Source organism: Lytechinus variegatus, chromosome 14 (assembly GCF_018143015.1).
Source record: "Lytechinus variegatus isolate NC3 chromosome 14, Lvar_3.0, whole genome shotgun sequence".
Classification (NCBI taxonomy): domain Eukaryota; kingdom Metazoa; phylum Echinodermata; class Echinoidea; order Temnopleuroida; family Toxopneustidae; genus Lytechinus; species Lytechinus variegatus.
Genome location: NC_054753.1, coordinates 30,406,752 through 30,425,023, shown reverse-complemented (window position 1 = coordinate 30,425,023; position 18,272 = coordinate 30,406,752). Strand labels below are relative to the sequence as shown.

The window sequence follows — 18,272 nt, the reverse complement described above, 5'->3', positions numbered from 1 at the left end:
ATGACATGATAATTCTTTAAAGTCGACCGAGGCAATATATGTATATGTCACTGTGTCAACTTGCAAAGTTAACATGTCGACATGAAAAGGGTATCAAGCAGAAATGGCAAGATAAGATATTTCTTCATAGATGGCACTCAGAGGTTTCCGTACGTATCCCACATTGCTAAGTTTTTGTTTTCGAATGGTGACGGCATTTTGCTCTGGAACACTGCAAAAACTCCGGAGTTGATTTAACACCAGCCCGGAATCTATATATTTCCACACCAGAGAAGTATTGAAACAACACCGAATCACACAGTTTGGCATCACACCGATGCTGTTTTTATACTAATTGGTTGTATAAACACATTTCTGGTGTTAGACCAAATTGAAACTGGTGTTGTTTAACACTTCTCTGGTGAAAATTTAGGAAATTCAAACCTCAAGAGGGGCAATCTAAGGCTTGCTTGTAGGAATTCACTAAGACCATACGTATTTCAATTACCAAATAATGCGAGCGCGAAGCGCTAGCTGAAAATTTCTGATATTCAGATCAGATAAGGGGGCAATTTAAGGACTGATTTTAGAAATTCATGAAGAGCAGACATATCTCCTTAATCCACTAATGCGAACGTAAGCACGGACAGGAAATGGTTTATATTAAGACCTTAAAATGGGGCAATCACTTTAAGTAGTCATGAAAAAGAAGCATATGTCAACTCGAAGTGCGAGAATTGACTTGAAAACGGGAGTTTTTAGTACAACAGGATTATATATCTCGTTAAACAGACAATGCGAGCATCAGGAATAATAAAGACATAGACCCTGAGCATATGATGTTTCATAAAGTTATTTTTAAAAAAGTTTCTTATGTATGATATAACATAACATAATGATAATATAACATAATATAATGAACAATAATTCTTCTTTTCCACTAACGATTCCCTTCCTTTCTCCCTCTTTTCTCCTTTCCCCGTTTTTTTTTTTTTTTTTTGGGGGGGGGCATCTGCCCCCATGCCCCCCGTAGTTACGCCACTGTCCTCACTTGATTTAAATTACTTAAATGTAGGTAAGTATATGGCATATTGTATTCTATTCGCTAGGTAATATTGCTTCATTCCTCCTCTTTTAACGACCGACTTAACTAGGTTTCCATTTAGCTCCTTGAACAATGATGACTTGTCTCTCGGCGCAACATGGCACTACTAATACATTAGATAATCATGAAAATTAAAATTACGATACACACATACGGGCATTTTTACCACAGATGGACACAGAGGCAAACAAATCAAATTGATACTCGTGTAGATGCCGTGTTTACAGTCATCAACGTTCCCGGACCTCCCCGGATCATGCCGGCATTGCCGTGTTGATCCGTGAGGATCCGTGTCTGTATGTGACTGGGGCTTTACAACGGGATAGTTTTGCCCCAGATGACTGTAAAGCCCCAGTCACATATAGAGCCCGGACCACCCCGGACCATCCCGGATCTGATCCGGGGTGGTCCGGGGAGAGATCCGTGTTGGCGCCTTGGGCATCCTTGGAGGTCCGTGTTGGTCCTTGAACGTCCGGGAGGCCAACACGGCAGTTTTTGACTGTCAAAAACATCCGGCGTCATCCGTGGACTGCCGGGTTGGCAAAGCCATCCGGGATGGTCCGTGTAGGTCCGTGTAGCTGCCGTGTACGTCCGTGTAGCTGCCGTGTAGGTCCGTGTGGCTGCCTGGAGTATCCTTGGCAGTCCGTGTTCTTTTTCCCCATCAAATCATTACAACGCTATTTACTTTATGAACTTTTCAGTAGTTGTTAAACAGTTGACACAAGCATGCTTAATTTATTTAAATGGATGATTAAATGATTCAACATATTTTCTTACGCTTTGGAGATTGGCCCGTAACCTAATATTTGTAAACTTAGTGCATGTATGAATATTTTTTTTTCTTTTTTTCTAATATTTACCCTCAACTTTGTTATTATTATTTCACATTTCATTTTTAAAAATATTTTATATGTATATGTTATGTACCTGTTACATCGAAATTGTACATTAAGTCTTATACTACTGCCCTGCATCGACAGTTATGCGTCATGACTAGACCTATCTTAATTGTTATTATGTTTTCTATAGACTTTGTAAATTTCTTTCCTTTATTGTGATTTCAATGAAGTGATATCAAATCAAATCGAAATTACATTTGTTGTTCAAGATTTAAAGTACTTAACAACTACTGTTAAAACAGTAAATTGTGTTGTATAAAGAAACTGCGTTTTTACTGGTTAAGGAAGTTTTGATATATTTTTAAACACAACATGATAATGTTGCGACAAGGATGAGAAAAATGAACAAATAGATAAATAAATAATTAGATAAATATCAGCTCATTGTTATGAACAGATTTTCATTTGCCGTGCTGGTCAATATAGCTGTCGTGTTGGTCCTTGAGCTGACGTGTTGGTCCTTGAAGCTGACGTGTTGGTCCTTGTAGCTGGCGTGTTGGTCCGTGTTGCTGACGTGTTGGTCCGTGTAGCTGACGTGTTGGTCCGTGTCGCTGACGTGTTGGTCCGTGTTGCTGACGTGTTGGTCCGTGTAGCTGACGGGTTGGTCCGTGTTGCTGACGTGTTGGTCCGTGTTGACGACGTGCTCTGCCGGCATGGTCCGTGTAGATCCGTGTGAAGCTGCCGTGTTGATGCCGTGTTTACAGTCATCCGGGGCAAAACTATCCCGGACCTCCCCGGATCATGCCGGCATTGCCGTGTTGATCCGTGAGGATCCGTGTCTATATGTGACTGGGGCTTAAACACGGCATCAACACGGCAGCTTCACACGGATCTACAAGAATCATGCCGGCAGAGCACGTCGTCAACACGGACCGACACGTCAGCAACACGGACCTACACGTCAGCTACACGGACCAACACGTCAGCTACAAGGACCAACACGGACCAACACGTCAGCTAAAAGGACCAACACGGACCAACACGTCAGCAACACGGACCATCACGTCAGCTACATGGACCAACACGTCAGCTACACGGACCAACACGTCAGCTACACGGACAAACACGTCAGCTCAAGGACCAACACGGCAGCTATATTGACCAGCACTGATACTTATTTAATTATTCATTTATTTATCTATCTATTTATTTATTTTCTTCTCATCCTTGTCGCAACATTATATTATGCTGCTTTTAAAAAAGAAATCAAAACTCAAAACTTCCTTAACCAGTAAAAAGGCTGTTTTTTTTATTATACAACACAGTTTACTGGTTTACCAGTAGTTGTTAAGTGCTCTAAATCTTGAACGACAAATTTAATTTCGATTTGATTTAATATCACTTTATTGAAATCACAATAAAGGAAAGAAATGTACAAAGTCAATAGAAAACATAATAAAAATTAAGATAGGCCCAGGTCATGACGCATAACTATCAATGCAGGGCAGTAGTATAAAACAATATGTATGTACAATTTCGATGTAACATATACATAACACATACATATATTAAACATATTTTAAAAAATGAAATGTGAAATAATAACAAAGTTGGGGTAAATATTAGAAGAAAAAAAAATTCATACATAGATAGATAGATAACTGGTTTATTGATAAAAAACATCATTGCGACAAAGTCGAATTGCGATGAGTTTACAAAGGTAAGTTTACAAAAGAGGCATTACATAATCATAATAATCCAAACAAAGGAAATAAAAATATTAGTTAAGAAAAATATATCACATAATCATACATTCGTAATTTCATGAAAGTAATACATTTTAAACACAATTTAGATGTATGATACGAGATCAGTTTGAAAAAAAAATATGAATTCAGAGAAAGGTAATAAAGAATATGCACGTAGATGGAGGAGAAAAAATAGGTGAAGAAGGAAAGGAGGGGGAGAAGATACTGAAGGCAAAAACAAATCGAGATAAATCATGTCAGCTCCATCCAAACCAATAAAACGTAATGACCAAAATTAATAGGCCTACAGTTCACGACGCCTTCAGATCGGGTTTTAGGGCGTAGTTCATTTGCCTAACAAAAGTTTTACTAGTATTTTGCATATACGTATGCGCTTCGCCTAGACGTGATGCCCAGTCTTAAGAAAAGCTCCAAATTAGTAAGATTCATACACTTAACCTTGACAATGCTTAATTTATTTATGATTAAATGATTCAGGATATTTTCTTACGCTTTGGCGATTGGCCCCAACCTAATATTTGTAAACTTAGTGCATGTATGAATAATTCGTTTTCTCCTTTTTTCTAATATTTACCCCAACTTTGTCTGTTATTAGTATTTATATGTATATGTTTTGTATCTGTTACATCGAAATTGTACATTAAGTTTTATACTACTGCCCTTCATCGACAGTTATGTGTCATGACCTGGGCCTATCTTAATTTTTTATTGAATTGGAAAATTTCTTTCCTTTATTGTGATTTCAATAAAGTGATATCAAATCAGTGGCGTACCTAGGATTTTCCGCAGGGGGGCAAAATCGTCCGCCAAAAATTTGATAAGCCAAAAAAATAGAAATAAAAAAACGGTTTTCAATCACAAATAAAGGATATCGTACCCGAAAAAAAAATGACAAGCAAAAAAAGAAAAAGGTTTTCAATCACTAATTGGATGTTTTGAGATCTTTTTTAAAAACATAATATAATGTTGCGACAAGGATGAGAAAAGATGAAAAAAATGAATAAATAAATAAATATCAGCTCATTATTATGAGCAGATTTTAATTTGCCGTGCTGGTCAATACAGCTGCCGTGTTGATCCTTGAGCTGACGTGTTCATCCTTGAGCTGACGTGTTGGTCCGTGTAGCTGACGTGTTGATCCGTGTAGCTGACGTGTTGGTCCGTGTTGCTGACGTGTAGGTCCGTGTTGCTGACGTGTTGGTCCGTGTTGGTCCTTGTCGCTGACGTGTTGGTCCGTGTTGCTGACGTGTTGGTCCGTGTAGCTGACGTGTAGGTCTGTGTTCCTGACGTGTTGGTCCGTATTGATGACGTGCTCTACCGGCATGATCCGTGTAGATCCGTGTGAAGCTGCCGTGTTGATGCCGTGTTCACAGTCATCTGGGGCAAAACTATCCCGGACTCCCCGGATCATGCCGGCATTGCCGTGTTGATCCGTGTCTATATGTGACTGGGGCTTTAACAGAAGATAAAATTATATAAAAAAGATCCCTATCCATCCTTGGATAACAAATCACTTTTAAGATCTATCAACCGCACGATCAACCTATATTATAAATACATAACTAAACCAAGTGATACATCTCGCTGCAAGTACACTTCATATTATAAACACTCTTACATCTTTACTTCGTATTCTCAACTCGATTTATACAAAAATGATATGAAGAACACATGGAAAATCATCAAGGTACATAAAACAATAAGAAGAGTTCTACAATTACCAAAATTAAATCAAACAATACCATCATTGATGACAATAACATAACAGCATGAGAATTTAATTCATATTTTTCACAAGTTGGCAACAATTTATCAAGCAAAATCCCTCAAACGAATAAATCTTACAACAATTTTCTCGACAACCCAAAACCAAACTCCAAATGTTCAATCCCACAAGCTCAAGAAAAAATATTGATATTGTTAACAGTCTGCTGTCCAAAAAGAGCCTGGGGTTTGACGGTATATCCAACTTCCTACTTGAGAAAATTATATTGGCTATCGTGGATCCTTTGGTGCATATTATTTAATATTTCTTCGAACACAGGAAGGGCGCCCAATCTTATAGAAATCGCAAAAGTAGTCCCTCTTTTTAAAAAAGGAAATAATCAGTTCATCTCCAACTACCGTCCCATATCACTACTCACCTAGTTATCAACAATTATTAAAAAACAATGTCTTTTCGGATTTTCAATTTTGGTTTCGCGAAAATCACAGCACCTCGCACGCAATTTTATCATTCATTAACAAAATCACTACTTCCACTGATAAAGGTTGTCATACTGTCGGTATTATCCTGGACTTCTCCAAGGCCTTCGACACCATTAACCACGAAATCCTTTTGCATAAACTATCTCATTTCGGTATTAGGGGGAAGGCCTTGGAGAGGTTTAGGAACTACCTTACAGATAGGACTCAGTTTGTATCAGTCAATAATCACAATGCATCCAACCTTCCAATTACATGCGGGGTACCACTTACATTAATGACATCCACAAACTTCAAATTTTCTTTAATTCATACTCTTTGCTGATGATTCCAACATTTTTTTTCATGATAACGTATTCCAACTTATTAGGATTGTTAACTCTGAACTCATGCATGTGACAGAATGGATCAAATAAATCACTTAACCTTCGAAAGACCAATTATATGTTATTTGGTAACAGAATAAAAAGTTTGCCCGTCAATCTCATTTTTGATAGCACTCTCTTGAAAATGTTTTGTAACATTTTTTTCGGTGTACCTATTGATAATATATTATCATGGAAACCACACATCGACAATATGGGAAAAACAATTTTAAGATATATTGGAATTATCAAGAAGTTCAATTTTTTCTTCCATCTCGTATACTACTTACACTATATCACATCTTAATATTACCATACATAAATCACGGTATTTTGGAATGGGGTTGTCATGGTTGTGGAATTTAAACACAATTACATCATGTGCATAGGATGCTTATGTTACAAAAAAAAAACATTTATGATAATATTTCATACACATTTCAGATGTCACACAGATAAATTATTATTTTGAAAATAAAATCCTTAAAGTTAATGATATATATCTCTTCCAACTCGGTAAAATTTATGTACAAACTAAATAAAGATGATCTCCCCGCAATTTTTTCAATTATGTTTTGCAGAAACTCCTCTTTACACGATTATCCTACAAGACAACGAAACTCTTATCACCTACCTCTAACCTGAACTTTACTTGCAAAAAAATATTTTGTCTTTTCTTGTCCCGTATATTGGAATTCCTTGCCCAACGACTTTAAGGAATCCCCAAGCATCACTATTTTTAAACATAACCTTAAAAAGATGATTATTTGCCAATACCTTACACAAACAAGTCAATCTACATTATAACTAAAACTACAACAAAAACTACTTTTTTTTTTCTTTACCTTCCAGGATACAACTTGCCTACCGACCTGTTCCCGCACCTGCCATGCTCCACTTTACACCTCCAATTATACCTGTTCCCTCCTCTCTCCCTTCATTTGCCTCTCTGTTTCTTCCTAATTATCACAATTATTGTAACCATAGTACATTTTTCCTGTTATGATTACTATTATCATTTATTCTAATTTGTATCACTCTTTCGTTGTTACCTTCGATATTTTGTATAGCCTCCTTTTAAACTGTCTTCCGTCTCTCCTTTATACTATAGTTTTGTAACGTTGCTTCTACGTATTAAAACTAAGTTACAGGGGCTTGCCTCCAATACAAGATTTGCTTTTCTTGGCAAGCCCCTCCGTACTGTTTTATATAGTTTTTTTGTCGAAGTTACTTTGGTTCGCATTATACCTGCTAATTCTTATGCATTATTCAGATTGATATTGTACGTTAAATTTGACTATGTATTGTTACTTTGATTTTGTTGTGCTATGTCATGTTTGTGAACGGCAAATGAATCAAATCAAATCAAAATAAAAGAAAACACGATCGGTTGGTTGTTGGTAAACAACCAGGGAACCGACGGCTTAAGGGACCTGATAATGATATCATACATCTCCGAATAATAGACATATCCGTCTACAGTATAATGCACATATCTTTTTTTTTCATATTCTAATAGTTGTCGTGTAATGTGCATATCCATTAACATATTTTCTTAGTTTGGATACATTTTTTTTTCTCATGCGTCTTAGTTTATTTGTGTAACAAATGCCTCGTCTCCTGATTAGTCATTACATGATAAATAACATCTAAACATAATGTTAATGGATATGCACATGTTATTACATGTTAGTAGGATATATGTATATTATCAAATTTAATAGAAAAGTTTGTCGTGCATAAAAACATGTACTGGACAAGAAATGATTATGTAAATAATGACTCATCTCATGATTAAATGAAGTCATTCTTTTATTTTATTTTTTTTAAATTTTTGATAGCTTTAATTTTATTAGTTAGAGCTGAGGTCAGTGGGGTAATGAGACTAAATATTTCGCGGCAAGACATGACAAAAAGACAAAATAAATGTTACATTAAGTGAGTGAGGGAAGCGAGCGAGCGAAAAAAACTTATTTTTTTATTTATAAATCGATTTGTTATGAAGGATTCTGTCCTCATATTAAAAACTTATATATAGCAATCAGTGGCGAAAATTTGATTTATATATTTAAAAGGCTATTTGGGGGTCTGGCGCTTCCCTCGCTCACAGAATTTTGTAATTTATTTTGCCTTTTTGTCATGTCTTGCCGCGAAAACTTTAGTCTCATTACACCACTGACCTCAGCTCGAACTAATAAAATTAAAGCTATCAAAAATAAAAAAAAACGAAAATAAAAAATGATCCCTTACAAGAGAATGACTTCATTTAATCATGAGATGAGTCATTATTTACATAATCATTTCTTGTCCAGTACATGTTGTTATGCACGACAAACTCTTCTATTGAATTTGATAATATACGTATATCCTACTAACATGAAAGAACACAATGTAAACATGTAACTACTTTGTAAATATGCTCCAAAATAACAGAGTGACTGTTTAAACTTGTACATTTTCTTTGTTATGTTCATACTGTGTAATAACGTTTAATTCGGTTCATGAAACATATTATATAGACTTCTTTTATATTATACCACGCCAGCCAAACCATGCCCTCGGGCAAAGCCCGAGGACATAGTCGCGTTGCAGTCCCCTTGAGCCTCCAGAAACAACCATGCCTCTCAAAGCAGTCCATATGTCTATATTTGTTGCACTCGATAAAACCGGGGTAATAAAAACGTTAAACATATAAAGCAGGGCCTACAGTGGCTACTCTGGATAAAATATGACCTCATTATTATTATTATTATCATTACTACTACTACTGCTACTACTGCTACTACTAGTAGTATTATTATTATTTATCACTCGCGACAATATTCATCCTAATAATAATAATAATTATGATAATAAAATCAGATACCCACCCTTGCAATAAGCCACTTGGCGCCAATTTTTCACTCCAAATTCATTTCCATAAATTCACTCTTTGGGGTGAAAATTATTATTATTATTATTATTATCATTATTATTATTATCATTATTATTATTAGTTGAACTTTTCTTTCTTTTCCTCAAATTGTCAATGCTTTAAATGATTGAAAATCCACTATTTTACGTGCAAATTGGCAAAATACCTTATATTCAGCTTTCTTATAAATATTTTTTTTTATTTATTTATTTATTCATTATTATTAAACACACCCTTTCGTCCAAACCGGGAGGGGGGGGGGGGCTTTGGACGAAAGGGCGCGTTCCAGTGAACGCGACGCGACGTGGCGCTCCCGACGCACCCTTTCGGCTAAACCGGGGGGGGGGGGGGGGCTTTGGACAAATCTTCGCGTTCGCGTTGACGTACCCTAACGCGACAGCACCCACCCTTTCGAAATAAGCCGTGCCTATACGACGCACAGTGTGCAGGGGCAAAACAAAAGTGCGCCAAAAGTAATTTTGGGCAATTTCAGATTTTTTTTATTTTGTCATGCCCAATTGAAAGACAACACTTTGAAGAATACTTCAGCAAAGTATTTCTTTCAGGAATGTGCATAAAGGTCTTTGATTTCCTACCTCAAATCGTAAAATGTGACATTTTGCGAAATGCCGCGCATAATTGTGACAACTTAGTTAAACAAGGCAAAGCGATTTTGTGTCTCGCCCACTTACGAAAATAACCAGAAATATCGTGATTTCCGAGGGCACGCAACAGAATTGTATTGAAACTTCATTGTGAAATGACTGGGATGGAATAATACTTGTCATAAAAGCCTTGCACGTAAACTTTAATGTTAAACCGAAAATGACCTTTGACCTAACCATGTGACCTCGACTGAAGCATAACATGCAGGTCCCCCAAAGTCCATCTACCATCCAAGTTTGGTTGAAAAGTGACTTACGGTTGCGGAGTTAGGTGTCATAAGAGTCTTTAACGTTGACCTAAAAATGACCTTTGAACTTATCATGTGACCTCTGACTGAAGCATAACATGCAGGTCCCTCCAAGTCCATCTACCATCCAAGTTTGGTTGAAAAGCGACTTTTGGTTGCGGAGTTAGGGGTCGTAAGAAAGTATTGCATGTACAATATAAACTTTAACGTTGACCTAATAATGATATTTGACCTTATCATAGGACCTCCAACTGCAGCATAACATGCAGCCCCCCAGTCCATCTACCATCCAAATTTGGTTGAAAAGTGACTTACGGTTAGGAAGTTAGGTGTCATAAGAGAGTCTTGCATGTAAACTTTAACGTTGACCTGAAAATGACCTTTGACCTTACCATGTGACCTCCGACTGCAGCATAACATGCTATAACATGCGGGTCCCTCAAGTCCATCTACCATCCAAGTTTGGTTGAAAAGTGACTTACGGATGCGGAGTTAGGTGTCATAAGAGAGTCTTGCATGTAAACTTTAACATTGACCTGAAAATGACCTTTGACCTTACCATGTGACCTCTAACTGCAGCATATAATGAAGGTCCCCCAAGTCCATCTACCATCCAGGTTTGGTTGAAAAATGACTTACGGATGCGGAGTTACGTGTCATAGGAGAGTCTTGCATGTAAACTTTAACGTTGACCTGAAAATGACCTTTGACCTTATCATGTAACCTCCGACTGTAGCTTAACATGCAGGTTACTCAAGTCCGTTTACCATCCAAGTTTGGTTGCAAAGTGACTTACTGTTGAGGAGTTAGATGCCATAAGAGAGTCTTGCATGTAAACTTTAACTTGACCTGAAAATGACCTTTGACCTTAGCATGTGACCTCCGACTGCAGCATAACATGCTATAACATGCAGGTCCCTCAAGTCCATCTACCATCCAAGTTTGGTTGAAAAGTGAATTACGGATGAGGAGTTAGGTGTCATAAGACAGTCTTGCATGTAAACTTTAACATTGACCTGAAAATGACCTTTGACCTTCCCATCTGACCTCTGACTGCAGCATAACATGAAGTTCCCCCAATTCCATCTACCATCCGAGTTTGGTTGAAAGTGACTGATGGTTGTAGAGTTATGTGTCATTAGAGTTGTGACGGACGGATGACATTTAGATCCCTAAGTCTCGCCTTCACCTTTGGTGGGCGAGACAAAAACAAGCCATTTCACGGGAGGTTTGTCATGTAGGAAGCTGAAATGGCTCCCACATTTTCCTGATGTATACATTTTTTTCGTGTGAAAGGGTTTAAAGTAGATAAAAGACACCTTTTAGTTGGTTTTTAATGGTAATCCACGTGTTTTTTAATTTATATTTTTTTCTTTTTTGCATTTACATTACAAACGTTCAGAAAACTGATAGCGCATGCCCGCCCCTCTTCCAGAGATAAAACTTACTTGTAGAATAATTTCAGTCCAAAACCTTTCCCATAGTGATATATTCCTTGCGTTATATACTCTGCGTTTTACCAAAGTATTTTTTTTAATTTTATGATCATTTTGATGCCATAAAATTATTTTCAGGATCTCATCAACACTCTTTAGGCATGTGAAAAGCATTGACCAACATTCACTCATGTCAATCTTAAAGTAAAGTTTTGGGAGTTTGGTTGTTCAATTGCAACCCTTTTTGCATCCGGTACCTGAATTGGCACATTTTGCCAAAGTCGAGTTATCGTATAATAAGTTCCAATTGAGTGAGATCAAAACCCTAAATGATTAATTTCCATGTAGTTGAGGTTGATCGAATCAATCGCAACTCTTTGTAAGACGGAACCTAGTACTAAGGTATGAGATCATAATGAGGGTGTTTACTCAACATGCGTCGGGTACTGACGTAGAGGGATTGGCCTTCGTTTCCCTCGTGTCGCTTCCTTTTGCACTAAAGACGGCCTCATCCTTTGGTTTCGAGCACTGGAAGAGTTTTAGTACGGCCGACCTGAACGCAGGGTTTCTTGCAGCATAAATGAAAGGATTGATGCAGGAGTTCAGGTACCCTATCATGGTCAGAATCCGATGCAAGGCACTTCCTCTGTAGGTCGGGGTGATGTAACCCAGGTTGAAGCAGAGGTAGACGATTTGGTTGGGGCACCAAGTCACCACGTATACCAGCACAACTATCAACATCATCTTGACGATACGGTTTCGAGCGACGATGTGGTAGGTCTGCTTCGATGGCTCATCCTTTCCGTTGTTGACCATTTCCTGGAAGCGTTTGCCATGGATGTGAAGCGATCGAGCGATTAGGATCTGTGTGATCAGCATAATCGTCACGGGAAAGAACAGTCGGATCGTGATGGCGAAGTACGCTAATATAACGCGACCTATTTCGGTCTTGATGGTTGAGACGCAGTAGCCGATGTTTTCGTCGTAGATGTAGATGAAGAATGTATACATGACCTCGAGGAAGCTAAAGAGCCACAGACCCAGGACAAAGATGCTGGTCCTCCGTTTACTGCTGACTCGGTTGAAGAAGAGAGGATAGACGATGGCCACGTAACGCTCGATGCAGATTCCTAACAGGATGTAAGTGGCTGCGGTTATACAGAACCAGAGGAAATACGAAGGGTACACAAGCTTACAGTAAAGGTGCCCAAGGATTGTGTTTGGGATAGTCTTCGCCCAGGGAATCGGGAACACGAAGACGGATGTCAGGAGGTCGCTGATGGCGAGGGCACCGATCATGATGTCGGTAGATCGCATCGAATTGTATCGTTGGTAGACGATAACCACCACAATGCCGTTCCCTAGGATCCCAAGAATGGCAAGGACGGTTTGAACAATCAACCACCAAGTCCAATTCAGTGGGTACCAGGTGAACGCTGCTGCCTCAACGTCGATTTCAACCACGGTTTCATTGAAGTACGAGAGTGACGTAGTCATCGTGTCGATATCTGAGGTAGAATTCAGATCCATGTCATGGGATGTCGTGCAGCATGACGTCATTAAAACCAGCGAGATGACGATATCAACTTGGTTCAGATTAAATACCGCCATTTTTCTGATCGTTCAGGTGTATAAAACCTGGATAAAAAAGAATCCACAAAAGAATACGTTGAAACAGCGAAAATCATTCATCTAAGGAATAACGTTACCCTACTTTTCACAGTTCAAATACCCGACTGGACATACCTTTTTCATGATTATGAAATAAAAATACACATTACCTAAATTCCCGTTTTTACCATCATCAATGCAATAAAGGCTTTAATCTAGTCGAAATGTAGCACATGATAGAACCCCCTTTTAATCCTCGAAATATGTGATACGGTATAAAGACATAAATAAAACAAGGAATTATGGTCAAGATTTTCCCCCGAAGTCATTAGTGAATTAGTTGTCATCATCTTCTTTTTTGTCCGGAACTCGCTCATTACCTCCTCGAGATTGCATTCATGTCATAGCTCTCACATCTTCAAAATGCAATTGTTGCCGTCCTAATCGGGATTAGACTGGTAAATAGGTTAAGTGCGAATTTAGATAAAAACAAGCGGCATGAATGAACTTCCGAATGGCGATATCATTCCCCTGTCTTTAAACATCACAAGTGTAGGTTGATGTACATGTATGAACATGTTATATGGGTATGTCATGATTATGATATAGTTATGGCATCAAAGGCTTGGAAGCTTCAGAAGTGGATGTCAGGGGGATGGGACATTCAAATATTACCGCGTTTACACTTGATCGGATTTTGCATTTGTTTTTTCATTGCGTGTAAACGCGATTAACTTGCATCGGCTCTTGGTTCAGAATCGGCAATTTTGCACCACCAAAGTAGTAGGTTCTGAAGCGCGAGCCGATGCAGAATCTGCTTTTTACTACATGTAAACAGAAAACCTATTCTGCATCGGCAATTGGTGCGCATTTCATTTACTTTACCATTGTAATTGTAAGCGCACGGATCCAGCGTTATCGTTATTATGACGCATATTGTTGGTGTGCTATCATTTCAGGTTTTTGCATCGGCTCGCGGTTTTGAACCGCAAGCTGTAACAGCGTGTAAACGCAGTGCAAGATAAACCAAAAGCCGATGCAGGATCGGCTTTTTATGGAAGCTTAAAAGTGCCACCGAGATGTTGAGATAATTATCTCGGGAAGTCGACATCTTGATAGCAAAAGATAAGATGACGAGATCCTGGATCTCATCATGTTGACATCTTTTGGAAGAGATGATGATATGACAAGATCCCGGATCTCATCATGTTGACATCTTGTAGAAGAGATGATGAGATGACAAGATCCTGGATCTCATCAAGTTGACATCTTGTAGAAGAGATGATGAGATGACAAGATCCTGGATCTCATCATGTCAACATCTTTAGAAGAGATGTTGAGATGACAAGATCATCTCATCATCTCATCATCTCTTCTAGAAGATGTCAACATGATGAGTTCCAGGATCTTGTCATCTCAACATCTCTTCTAAAAGATGTTGACATGATGAGATCCGGGATCTTGTCATCTCAGCATCTCTTCTAAAAGATGTTGACATGATGAGATCCAGGATCTTGTCATCTCATCATCTCTTCTAAAAGATGTCGACATGATGAGATCCAGGATCTCGTCATCTCAACATCTCTTCTAAAAGATGTTGACATGATGAGATCCAGGATCTTGTCATCTCATCATCTCTTCTAAAAGATGTCGACATGATGAGATCCAGGATCTCGTCATCTTATCTTTTGCTATCAAGATGTCGACTTCCCGAGATAATTATCTCAACATCTCGGTGGCACTTTTAAGCTTCCATAGCTTTTGGTTCTGTTTCAAAAGCTGAAAGACTGGTCAATGGTCAATCGCGGGTTCAAACGTATTTAGGGTATTCCCCCCAAAAAAGTTTTTTTTTACAGACTATCCAAACGTGTTTAGGGTATGTTTCTTTCCCGAGCTTTTTCCCCTAGTTTATATTTAGCGACAACTTGTTTAGGGGCAAAAATGTGTACACTCTAAAAAACGAAGAGCTAATTTAGCTCTTAAAGAGCGTGTATAGTGACTGCACTTCGGAGTGCTGATTTGTCTAGTTCAAATTTGAACGAGAAAAATCAGCACTCCGAAGTGCAGTCACTTTACACACTCTTTAAGAGCTAAATTAGCTCTTCGTAGCTCTTCATTTTTTAGAGTGTAAATAAAGACGGGGAAACTTGTTTGAGGGGTGATTTTTCACACAGAGAAAAACTTGTTTAGAGGGTGTTAGGAAATTACTTGGTCACGCGTGTGTAAAAAAATATATTTGACTGCCCCCCCCCCTCGGGGGTGGATGGTTCTTTTCCCTATATGTATTAAAGGCGAATAAACACACTTATAGCGAAATCAAGAGGAAATAATTATCAAATAAGATAGGAAGAAAAAGAAAGAAGGGCTTCAACCACAAAAATGATTTCGTGCCAGAAAAAAAAATTGACAAAAAATAAAAAAAATAAAGGGCTTCAAGTTCAAAAGAAGGGGCCACTCGTGGCCCGTCAGGGATCAGTTGTAACTCGTCAGGGGGGCAGGGTGCGTCCCTTGTAACAGTTGTGACTCGTCGGGGGGGGGGAGCTTACCAACGGCTTTATGAAACGGCCCCCTGATCACATTCAAATCTCTATTCACCTTCAGTTCATCCCAGTTATGTAAATGTAAACTTGATTGACCTGACTCGCCAGGTGACTTTTTTCATCCTCATTCCATCCATATTTTATTTCATCGGTCGAAATAGACATGAAATGAAATACTCCGTAAATTTGCTTTGCCCTATTGATCGTAGGCTCGGCAGCCGCTGTGCAGCGCCAGATCAACGAGGCTAAAACGTTGTATTTTGATTAATGAGGGTACCGTCCAGGCATTCAGCTCTAGATTAAAGATTGGATTTTACTTATTTATTCATTTGTTTATCCCAATTTATTTTTATCAGAATTTCCAGGTTACCCTCAGAATATATCCTTCCAATCAATAATTCTTAATTCTGTGACGCGACATATGCTCCTACGACAATTACTTATGTCTTTATATCTCAGAGGGCATAAGGAATCAACTAAGCTGCTACACACGCACACACATTCTCATCCATCAATCATCCCACGCTAACGTATAGTGCGTCCCACAAAAGAGACAGATTTCACAATTTTCAAAAATATGTTCACTATTAAGTTGATATTTGTGGTGAAAATTGAATTTCATCTTAAGATTGATTGATTGCATTTATTCTTTTTCATTAAAAATATTAACAAAAGTTACAATGTACAGCAAAACACAAAATATAATGTACAGAAATGAAAAAGGGAACCCACTGGAAAGCAAAGCTTGTTAGTGTGTGTTCCCTTAAATAAATAGTTAATTTGAAAATTTAAATCGTAAATTAAAAAGGTTTTTACAAAAAGATAAGACCAACATCTCAGCAAATCGTTTGCGCATGGCAGATTAGAAACAATAAATATTGAGGCATGTCAGTGAATGATTTGAGCACAAATTCGCGTGATAATCTGAAATCACTCTCATTTCAGGGATCAGTGAGAGAAACTTAACAAGGAATGCAAAAGAAATGCAAATGAGCCAAGCGTCGAATAAGGTCGTCCTATCACGAAACACTCTTGTTCAACTTTCCTGCGCAACCCGATTTTGACATTGAAATTTCAAACGCGTCTTGCTCGTTAATGCGAAACGTCATTTCGAAGAAGTTCAATATGTGCTCTTTAATTTGATGCCTCAATTACAGATAATGGCCAAGAATTAAGAAAGTTTTGGTTATTTCAAATAAGGCTAGAATTTTCAATAATTTCATAAAATGACGAGGTTTTACAGGCTAGAGTTCAAACCCACTCGACTCTCCGTTTTGTTGACGATCAACCATGCATTAAGTCTATTTTGTTAACCATGCAATAGCCTCTGTTGGAAACCGGTGAAACACGTTTATTTATACCATGGTCACATTTGTTCTACGGCGGCCGTACGGCGAGTCGAAAACAGCCGTTTGAAGATTTTGTACCAGCTAAATATTAGGTGGTTTGAATAAAAATGAATAAAACGGCTGTTTTCGACTCGCCGTACGGCCGCCGTAGAGCAAATGTGACCATGGTGTTAATGAAATTATGGAAATACAGGCAATGTTTCGAGGGAACATAACTTTTTTTATTTCTTGACCATTTTTTGTGATTAGGGTATCAAATTAAAGAGCAGATATTGAACTTATTAGGCATGTGATTTTCTTTTTAAAATTCAAATACCCCCCCGCCAAATGAGTTTTTTGCATCCTTTCTTCAAATTGTTTTTGCTCACTCATGCATGAATGAGAAATTATCTAAGTAATATATCAGATGAAGGAAGAGATTCTAAGCTTTACAATGGTAGGTCATTTGTCTATTGTATTTGTGATTAATTATGATAAATCATTGATAAATCTCGGTTTCGTTTTTTGTGGGACGCACTGTATAATGAGATCTCCCACTTAGCATGCTTAGCGAGATAGGGAGAAAACGGGGATGATACAACTATATGATTATGATGATGCTTTGAAACACTGTGTCACCCATTTAGCTGCATGACTTGGATGGATATTAAATGATAAAGGATAATGAACTGAGTAAACCATCTTATATTGCAATAAATCGTATAATGTTGATAGCTGATCAACACTGGCTTTGTGAGCGTCACCCATTTAGCTGCATGACTTGGATGGATATTAAATGATAAAGGTTAATGGACTGAGTTTACCATCCTATATTGCAATAAATCGTATAATGTTGATAGCTGATCAACACTGGTTTATACGTCGGGTGAGGGAGGAGGGAATTGGAACCGAATGAATTTTCAAGCCCAGAGGGACTTGAAAGCCTGAAGTCAATAAAATCAACTTGAAACTAAAAAGTAAAAAAGGAAGAAAATGAGTGAAAATTATGATATTGTGTAAAAATCTCAAGATAAAGCTATTTGTATTAAAATGTAATTTTTGCTCGTTGCTTCTCTCGGTCACAGATTTTTTTTTAATCTTTTACCCCATACGCTATGTCAAGCCCCTTCATTTGTGTTAACTCATTCCGCCACTGATAGCTGATCAGGTAGAGGCAGATTTTTCCTTATGGTAAGATTTTACTACTTGACAGTGGCGTAACTACCATGGGCTGGCCCCCAAAAGAGGGGAAGGAGACAAATTATAGG

The 18,272-nt window shown here is 38.0% G+C and overlaps 1 protein-coding gene across 1 annotated transcript; it reads right to left on the bottom strand.

Annotated features, from left to right (window-relative positions):
• Positions 1-11,647: 11,647 nt before the first annotated feature.
• LOC121428181 (allatostatin-A receptor-like) lies at positions 11,648-13,137 on the bottom strand. Its single transcript, XM_041624785.1, has one exon. The coding sequence runs from the start codon at positions 13,134-13,136 to the stop codon at positions 11,955-11,957; it is 1,182 nt and encodes a 393-aa protein (XP_041480719.1). The 5' UTR covers position 13,137; the 3' UTR covers positions 11,648-11,954.
• Between the last annotated feature and the right edge of the window lie 5,135 nt (positions 13,138-18,272).

Coding starts and splice junctions, on each gene's coding strand:
- LOC121428181 (XM_041624785.1), bottom strand. CDS start 13,136: ATGGCGGTATTTAATCTGAACCAAGTTGATATCGTCATCTCGCTGGTT.